Below are 10616 nucleotides of genomic sequence, written 5' to 3'. Positions count from 1 at the left end.
TCCAATTTGGTTTCTAGTTCCCCTTCCTCTCCTGAAACCTGCCTGCTCTGGTGGTAACTCACTTTCTAGATGACCCCTAATTCTTTCAGCAATGATATGGAGCAGCACCTTGCTGGCATGAGAGATAAGAGATATGGTACGGTTATTTGCACATTCCCTTGTGTCCCCTTTCTTTGGTAGCGGGAGAAACACTGCTCTTTTCCAGTCTTCCGGCCATTCTTTACTTCTCCATATCTTGTTACAGAGTTTGTGGACGATGGCGACTCCTTCAGCATCACTTTCTTTCAACAATTCTGCCTGGATGTTATCAATTCCGGGTGATTTACCATTCCTGAGTCTTTTTATGGCTTGCTCAACTTCACACATCAAGATGTCTGGGTCAGCATTTGTATCTTCCTGATCAGATTCTACTTCAGGTGTATTTCCTTCTCATAGATGCATACAAGTTTTCACAATACTGTTTCCACCTCGTTTTGATCTCCTCTTCTTCTGTAAGGATGTTGCCAGCTTCATCTTTCAGCACATTGAGCCTGTGAGTTGGTTTGTTGGTCAGTAGCTTGATGTTTCTATACATGTCCTTGGTGTTGTTTGTTACACTGTCCCTTTCAACCTCGGCACATTTCTGCTTGATGAAGTTAGTTTTATCTTTCCTGACCTGTTTTTGTATTCTCCTGCTCAGATTACGATAATCCTGGCGGTTATCATCCTTATCAAGTCCCCTTTCCTTTACTTTCCTTCTTTTATCCGCCAATTTGAAAACCTCTTCTGAAAGCCAAGGCTTTTTCATGTTCTCTCTTTTGGGGAGTGTCTTCTGTGCTGTATCTGTAATTACAGTTTTGATTTCTTGCCACAGTTCTTCTGGTGTGGACTCCTCTGGATCATCTTCCAATAGCTTCTGGAACCGATTCTTCACCTCAACTCTATAGCTGTCACTGATCTTACTCACATCGTATCTGGTAGGCTTTCTTTGTTGTTTTTTACGTCTCAGCTTAAACTTCATGGTTGACATAAGAAGTTGGTGGTCTGATCCACAATCTGCCCCAGGATATGTCTTTGCAGACATGAAACTAGATCGCCATCTCTTCTGGACCAAAATGTAATCAATTTGATTCCTTGTACTATGGTCTGGGGATGTCCAGGTGTAGAGTCTCCTTGGGTGTTGCATAAAGAGAGTATTGAGGATGATAAGGTGGTTTTCTTGGCAGAAGTCAATAAGCATTTCTCCTCTCTCATTCTGTTCTCCCAGGCCACAGTTTCCCATCACATTTTTGTGGGTACTTTGTCCTCCAACTTTTGCATTGAAGTCTCCAGTGATGATCATAATATCTCTCTTATTGATACTGTCTATAGCCATTTGGAGGTCATCATAAAAGGTTTTGATTTCTTCTTCGTTTGATGCCGAGGTAGGTGCGTATGCTTGAATCACAGATATGTTCATTGGTGTTCCTTGTATTCGGATGGTAATGATTCTCTCATTAATTGGGTTGTATCCTAGAACACACCGGGCAACATCTGGGTTGGCAATGAAAGCAACACCATGCTCTCTCCTTGTATCTTTCCCAGAGTAGTAGACAACATGATTGCCAGGTGTGGTGAAATGCCCTTTTCCTGTCCATCTCATCTCAGAAATTCCTATAAGGTTGACATCATTTCTATCAAGTTCTCTGGTTACAATGTCCAGTTTACCATGGTTCATCGTTCTAACATTCCACGTTCCAATTTTCAAAGTTGTTTTCCAGAGGTTTCGTCTGGCTTCTCTGTCCACAGACCCATCAACTCCAACACTTCCATTTGGCTTTGTTGTTGGAGCGTCATTGGAACCAAACATGATGCCATCCGTCCTCTCTTCCCCAGTACACACTTAAAACTACGGGGTCAAAAAATGACCCAAACGGGGTCATTTTTGACCCCAGCATAGTTATCAACTAAACACCATACCACTAACGGGGTCATTTTGACCCCATTGGTCGGGGTCATTGCAATGGCTACGTATTTGGGTCAAATAGTAACCCCATTGGGGTCAAAATATTACCACATTTCGGGGTCAAATGAAATGACCCCTTCAAAAGGGTTGCCTTATTGGGTTACTTAATGACCTCATTTCGGGGTCAAATGAAATGACCCATTTGAAAGGGTTGTTTTATAGGGTTACTCAATAACCACATTTAGGGGTTGTTTGGATTTTTTAGTAGGCCTATGGTCATGCTGGTCCCACCAGGACATAAGTGTGTTTCTGCACAGAGAAAGCATTACATAAACAGCAAACTGCAAAATGCATCTGTGTATCACACTCACACACAGTCAGTCATCGCCTATGACAGTTCACGTATTATAAGCTTACATGATATAAGCTTATAACAACTGCAGCCAAAACACCAGCCACGACAGCATGAAATTGGAATGAATCTGCGTGCATAGACAAGGGTCTATGCATCCTTGCAGTCTCTCATGCAGACAAGCACACACGACAATCCGCTGAGCTGCACAATCAGAACAAATATGGCGCTGATGTGACCACGTGGGAAGCCGATGCACACCGTGTGTGCAAATAGTTCCGAAATGCAAGTCATTATAAAGTTGACAAATTTAGTTTTATTTATTAATCAACAAACATTAATTGCAGCTCATGTTTAAACTTATTTATGAATTGAGATTTTCAAAGCGGAAGATTGAAACTGATATCAATGCGCGACGGTATCGGCAAAATGACCACTAAGTTTTTGACCACGTTCGTCGTGGCTAAAATGACCTCGTGAATGTGGTCAAATTAAAACAGTACAACCCCCTTGAAGGGTCAAAACAACCCCAAACGTGGTCAATTCAAAATGACCACGGAAAATATAACCCCGTAGTTTTTAGTGTGTATATCGTTCATAGATACCTTTTGGAACAAAACAATCATGCATAGCGAAAATCTCATCTAATACTGCCAATTTTTGCGTAAATATCTTTTGGGTCTTTCTATATGAAGCACGTCACATTTCATCACATTTCCTATCTGGTCTAACTAGTATATTATTGTTTTTGCTTTGTATGCACTGCAAAAAAAAGTGTTCTGAATTAGAACACTAAAAATTGTAACACTTATTGAACATATAAAAGTGTACTGATTGTGAACACCAAGTGTTCCAGACTTTAACACAACAGTATAATTTGTGAACACGTGTGTTCACCTTTTGAACACTTGATGTTAACATATTGTCGTCATTTTGTGAACATGGTGTGTTCATGTTTTGAACACCTAATGTTAAAACTTTGAACACAAAGTGTTCCAAATCCTAACACATTTACATGTTCAATGCCATGTAACACTTTAAGAACACATTTACATGTTCAAAATCAAATGTGTTCAGCTTTAGAACACTTGTGTTCTAATCATTTAGAACACTTGTGTTCTAATCTTTGAACACTGAGTTGTGTTCACAAATGTCATACATCAAATGTGTTCATGCATTTGAGACACCTTCAGGCCTGGGGGTCTCACTATCCAGTGTCATGCTTCTCACATTTATGAAACTCATCATCAAGGTATACATGGCAATAAAGATGTTAAGTGTGATGGGTGGTGGTTTGCCGTTGCCTTCCACCCCACACCGGAGCACCCATTGAGATAAAAAACACCAAGCGGTGCTGGTAAGGGTAACTTAAAACAATTTTTGAATATATCGCACTGCACTAATATTTTCACGTGGTACCTCTGCATTGAACCATAGATGTCAAAGAACAGAGATAAAGACCTGGATCGCAATTCTATAGAATATTCATATCATATTATGCTGATCATTTGCACTAGTAAAATTAATATCTTTAAAAAAAGGCGGTAGGCCCTATAGTATTTAATCTATGATTGCAGACATACACGTGTGATGAGTGCAACCTGCTTGTAGTGCACCAAGTGCAGGACCATGTAAATTCAAAAATATTGTTTTAACCTAATGTTATGGTAGTAAATCCTGTTACATCATCACTTCTACGGCGAATTGAAAACCCCGCGTGACAATATTTTTCACTTTTTTACGTTGTCCCTGTAATACAGGCCCTGTATTGATTGAAGACTGAATTTTCATTTTTTTTTTTTGGAAATGACTCAAAAAATCACCAAAATCTGTAAATAATTTGCAATTTGAGAAAATACAGAAAAAAATTGTTCCTGAAATTTCCGAAATTTGGGTCGGCAATTCATTTGTACCGGAATTTTTTCCCCCAATTTGTTCAAAATCCGGGTCGGTCGGGCCCGTAGAACAGGGTTTTCTTTTTTCGTCGCCTAAGCGTCAATTTTTTGTTAACTTCTTAGATTCAGTTTTTTATTTAAAAAAATATTGAAAAGCGACGCCGATATTTCAACACCAAAATTAGGATTAAAACTTGTTCCATTAGCTGTAATTTGGACAGGGCCTACCTTTCTTGTGAAATCGATTTGTATAAATTCATATCAATTTTAGTCATTAATAGGCTAGCAGCTTTCATTTAAATCAGAACATGCAAACCTCGTGAAGAACATGGTCCCTAAGGACACCAGTAGCCACATACTTTTAACCTGAAATCATCACCATTGCACCTTTCGCTCAGTGATTTGGTGTACTGCGCCCGTAAGCTACAACAACAACAATGGCAGTTTGTGTGTATGTCTAGCATGGGAAAATGCGTTCATTAATTTCGTATTTCAATCGTAAATTCCTGCGGTATATAGAACTACTTTACTTGTATTCAATGCATATTAGTAAAGAGTAATAAAATCAAAACCAAGTCAATAGAGGTTATCCACTTCACTCATGTGTGACTTCTAACAAAAGGCACTGGTTCCCGTAGTATACCTCATTCAAACTAATTCAGTGCACGACCTCGGAGTTACCTGCATGACTTTGGCGGGCTATTTTGAAACAGTCATGGTTGCACATGCAGGTACTTCTTTAAAATGTCCTAAACAAGGTATAGCAGTCGTTGATAGGACATGCAGCTTATAGAACATGGATAACCTCTATTGCATTATTTATTCGAAGCACCTACCTTTAAACAAACCAAACGCAAAGTAAATCTAGCAAGACCCAAAATTGCAGCAATTTGCAATTCCAAGAGGGCTCCCTCCGTAGAGGGCGCCCCCAAAAAATATTAAACTATACACGTTGTCTAAATTTTATTGTTAAAAATATAAACATTTTCTAGTAAACATAAACAAAAATTAATGTTTTGTCAACTTTTAAAACATAATTTTCTGAAATCTTTTTGCAAACATTGTAAAATAATGTGAACACGTTTTATAACCTTTAGGCCTAACTGGTGGTTTCTGGTAAACTTGAACACCACGTTTGTAAAGGGTCATTAGTCCGGAAAGTGAAAGTTAGGGTTTAGGGGATTTTAGGGTTGGATCATGAGGGTTATTGTTAAGGTTGGGATTATAGGGTTAAGATATATGGTTACCCGGAATGGTTATAGGTTAGGGTTAAGTTCAGAGTTAGGATTAGAGTCCGGGTTATGTTTAGGAATAGGGTTATGGTTACATTTAGGGTTATGATATAGGCCGCCTTAAGTTATAAGTTAGGGTTATGGTAAAGTTAAGGGTTAGGGTAAGTGGTTTATATCGACTTCTATTGGGTTTCGGGACTAATGATCCTTCGGACTAGACCTACACATACTTTGGTCCTAATGCATGGGAACAGGCTTAAGCCAAGCCTTAGAAGCTTATACAAGCATGCTGGGCTATATGAAGAAAAGTGAAAGAAACAGGACAAACATTAAAAAAAAATACATAGGTCCCTATAAAATATAAATGTGTGTTTTACATACGATGTGCATTTCGAGGATTCATATCCCATGACCATGATGACATCTGAGATATATACATGTAATAAAACCCTCCCCTTCAATATCGAAAGTATACAATTTAAAAATACAAATTACGAATGGCAAAATAATCAAGATGGGGTTGCATGAGAATTGTTACAAATTTAGATAGTTATTCCTATGTGAAATAGTTAGTTTCGATGTACAAGTGAATCTATACAGAGTGACCTAAGACACATTTTAATGTGTGTACATAGTTATTTAGTTTATTTATCTATGTTAAACAGGATAAAGATGTATACAGTTTGGTCGACATACAGGGTGAGTCAAAATGACCTCTACCCAACATGACAAAATTTCAAATATTAAGAAGACATTTTCTAGAAATTCGAATGATTTGAGCATATTTTAAACAGATTAATTGGGTAGGGTAAAGTACACTGATCAATATACCATTTGTTTAAAGCAAATCGGACACACGGTTTCCATATTAATGAGCTAAAAGGACTGTAAAGGCTCAATAATACGTAATTTTTGCATACGTTTGCCCTGAAACTTGGTCAAAGTGTTACTAATATGTTCTAATGTATCATATAGCGAAGCTGCCCCCTAATTTGCATATTTAATTAGCATTTATGCAAATTAGCTCATTGTACCTAACATAACAAATAAGTTTCGGACAGATCATTTTGACCCACCCTGTAGAAGACAAGTTTAATTTATTTCTGATTTTTCAAAAGTGAGAACATTTAAGGTATGGATATTATGTGGATCATTTTGCTAAACATATCACAAACACTTGTTAGGGGCCTGATGCAAAAAAAAAATCATCGCGAAAATTTTTCGGCCCCCCCCCCCCTTATCTCAAAAATGTCAGGCTCCATGAATGTCAAATGGACCTTCTTATCCTCTTTCCCACACATTTATAATTATGTATATATTTATTTATTTATTTTTTCATACTGTTGCTTTGTTTTGCTTTAATTTTCTGGACACAACTACAATTTGAAAAACAAAAACAAAAAGTAAAGAATGATTGTCTCGTTTAAAAAAAAATGCATGGCTACTCTTGATAATTTAGACGGTGACCAAATCGCTTAATAACTTTAAACCTGTGCATGTAATAACCCGAATATTTGTATTAACGCCATTTTGTAAATACTTAAATCTCTTGTATATTCATAAGCGCATGTGTTATAAAGTAAGCTAAATGACATACTAGATCTTGAATGAAATACTTTGGTTTATTGTTTTATAACAACACGTGTAATTAATTCTGATTAAACCTATATAGCAAACACACGTATTTTTGCAGTGAATCTAAATGTATTAGCTGCAAACATTTTTAGTAGACGTGGACATCGTTCTTCGTTGACCCTTTCGTTATATACTAGTACAAGGCCCCAGATATATAGGGAAATTGCCCAAAGGTGACCAAAATTGTCAAAATAGACCAAAGTTACACATTATTATGTTCTCAGAATCTTCCTTCCTATACTTTGTACAGAGTTGAAGAGTCCAATATAATCAACACTTGGACTCAAAACTTGGACTGTGTTGGATAGGCTCACTTTTCCCCAAAAAAATTTGTTTTCTACAATTTTTTGACCAAAACTCATTTTTGACTTGCTCATTTTTGACCAAAATCACATTTTGACCAAAAATCACATTTTGATCAAAAATCACATTTTTGATCAAAAATCACATTTTTGACCAAAAATCACATTTTTACCAAGAAAAGAGTCTGAAAACATAATAATGATAAAATTGGATGTTTTTTTCACCCAATACAAAATTTATTGGTCTCGCTATGAGTTTAAAAATATTCGCTCGTCCAATATTTTAAAACTCATAGCTCGACCAATAAATTTGTGTATTGGGTTCAAACCATCCAATTTTATATCAAAGTTGCATTAAGTTGCCTAAACAGTTTGCAAAGTTGCCCAAAGTTGTGTAAACATTTCAAAGTTGCTTAAAATTGAGGTTGATGCAAATTGCACAAAACTGCCAAAAAAAATTAGACAAAGTCGTATAACAACTGTACGCAGTTTAGCATAATTTAGAGCAATTTTGCGAAATTTTCGTTGCTTTTGACAATTTTTGGAAAAATTTAGGAAATTTCCCTGGTGACATGGGACTATATACCGAGAGACATAGTTCACCTTGCAATTTTGATGAAACGTGTATATTATGAGGACGGTCCATGGCCACGCAGGGTAATATGTTTACCTGTTTAGATCATTGCAATGTAACTGATTAGATTTTTGCTATATGGGTCACTTTTCATCTTTTGATGGTGCCATTTTTCGGGGTCAGAATCTGACCCCGAAAAAGTCTGGTAATTATACGAGGGTCATTCAAAAAGTTCTACACTCTCATATCTCAGCTTCTTCAGTAGTATCCTTTTTATATTTTTCTTGATTATAACCTTGTGTCTTATCTAGCTTATGATGAAATTTTGTTTCAATATATTTTTTCATCTGTTGTATAGGCGAAGTAAAAAGAACAAATCAGGGTTCAGTGCCACGGAAATGCAGAAAATCTGTACATATTTCTATAAGGAATACATAAGTAGACCAATTGAATTGACCATAATATACCATTTGGTGGCTTCAGATGGCTTAAATTGTTAAATTGAAGCGGACACACTAAAAATATCAAATATTATGTAAAATGCAAAAAAAGCTGCTTCACTCCAACAAAACACATTACTTTTTACAAAAAAAAAAAAAAAAAAAAAGGACAAGAACAGATAAAGAAATGTTATTAAATTTAATGTTTTTTATTAAAATGCCCAAAACACATTTATACAGAAATTGACTGTATTAGAGTGAATCGGTAAAATGGCTAACTGAGAGCATTTTAAACCTACTATGGAAATTTGGCACTTGGCAATTGAACACCAAGGAAGCTAATTTGAAAATAGCAAGTAACAAAACGTGGGTGGTGTCTCTGAGTTACAGCTTAAAACAAGCAGAATCTCATGCCATCAGACAAATCAGCAAAAATTGGAGGCTGGTATAATTTTTTACGATTAAAATTACTGTTTTTTTAATGTCCATCTTGCTATTTAGTTACACATCTGATATTGTTTCAATTACAATCTGTTAGCATAATCATAGTCTAACCCTTGTAAATCGAGCAAATCTCGTAGGAAGGATAGGCCTACACACATATTTTCATGTAAACATGTTAGGGGTGCATTAAATCTTATTTTTCTTCTGAGATCGCCTACAAAACCTTGAAATGGTATAAATATACATGTACTGTCATTTGTAGCTGACATTTTAATATATAAACATGCTAAAGTTTAAAGAATCTGACATTTTCAGAACCAAGTTATGAGAGAGGAGGTAGAACTTATTAAATGACCCTCGAAGGCAACGCAGTTGATACTCGTGATTAATCAGAGCGATGGAAGGCTCCTTGCATGACATTACAAGTTACACCAAACTTGTTATCTCAGTATACTTTTTGGACGAGTCAATATTTAAGTTCAATTACAAGAGCATTATCAAATCCCCTCGGATGATTAATACGTGGCAACCGATAATTATAGAATATTATCTATTCGTGCAAATAACATTTATTTTTATGGCTGAGTGTCGAAACAATTATAGGCCTATAGTTCAAAAAGAAGCGAAAAGGAAACCCACTTTAAAGGTGGTATTTCATCCCGGTATTTCATGATCCTAGCATCCTCTTTTTATGACTGTTATCAATAGATATCCACAAAAAGCTTATTCCCAAAATGTCAGCTGATTTCGATTTTGCGTTTGTGAGTTATGCATGATTATGTCTATATTCAGGCAATTCTTATACCAGTAACCCATAGGTATCGGTTACTGGTGCTCACCAGTAACCGATAGCTATCGAGCCAGTATAGCAAATATATATAGCACTATATGGCAGTAACCGGTAACTATCGGTTATTGTCCAGGGATGCGACTCGGTTATGGGAAGCCAAATACTCCCAAAATTAGATAGCTTCGTTTTTCTCTCATAAAACTGAAGATTTCTAAGAAAAGTGAATTTTAAAGAGAAAAACTTAGCTTCACAGAAAAAAACTAAATTTATTAAGTTGTTCGTGAACTAAAAAGCACAATTTCCCTATTATATATAGTTTTGCACATGCTAAATTATTTGAACCCGATTTGCAAACCTGAAATGGTCTAAAGTATAAACAACCAGGAATTTTGCAGCATGTTTCTGTATAATTTCCTAAGACTATTTGCAGCATTTTTATTTCATTTTAAAAAGCCATGGGACCCATACATTGCACAATTATTTTGTATACTAGACCTACCCTTTGCCTGGGATTGAAAAATCATTATTTTGTTTTGTCAAATAAAACAGCATAATTCTAATGTTCTAGTTGGAACTTGAATTTAAAATAAAAGTCTTTATATTACATTAGCAAATCGCGAAATAAGGCCCCAAAACATGCATGATAAGGTAGAATGAAGCCTACTAAAGACTATAATTTATACTAAAGAGAATAATATCAGTCTATGCACTCTCATTTATATGAAACACTTTGACAAGTCCTATTGTAAGTACAAACTAACATAAATATAATAGGCATACGTTATATTATAATGTTATAAGAGCAATATTTTGGCCATGCAGTTTCTGAATAGGCCTTCTTATAGATTTGACTTAAAAGTCTTTGAATTGTCTGACTGCAATTTAAGAAAATGTTCAAAATTTTGACTTTACTATTATCTAATCGACTATACGATTGTGGTTGTTTATTAACAATATTTTTAAAAAGGTATAGGCTGTCTGTATTTTTTTCCGTTTGAAGTTTGACGCTCCAAGTGGCTATCCCAAAA

The 10616-nt window shown here is 35.8% G+C and overlaps 1 protein-coding gene across 1 annotated transcript; it reads right to left on the bottom strand.

Annotated features, from left to right (window-relative positions):
- Positions 1 to 412: 412 nt before the first annotated feature.
- Positions 413 to 1828, bottom strand: LOC140144555 (craniofacial development protein 2-like). Its single transcript, XM_072166373.1, has one exon. It carries the CDS (start codon positions 1826 to 1828, stop codon positions 413 to 415), a length of 1416 nt encoding a protein of 471 aa, XP_072022474.1.
- Between the last annotated feature and the right edge of the window lie 8788 nt (positions 1829 to 10616).

The sequence above is a fragment of the Amphiura filiformis genome, unplaced genomic scaffold (assembly GCF_039555335.1).
Source record: "Amphiura filiformis unplaced genomic scaffold, Afil_fr2py scaffold_63, whole genome shotgun sequence".
NCBI classification, from domain to species: domain Eukaryota; kingdom Metazoa; phylum Echinodermata; class Ophiuroidea; order Amphilepidida; family Amphiuridae; genus Amphiura; species Amphiura filiformis.
This window is presented reverse-complemented; position numbering and strand designations above follow the sequence as displayed.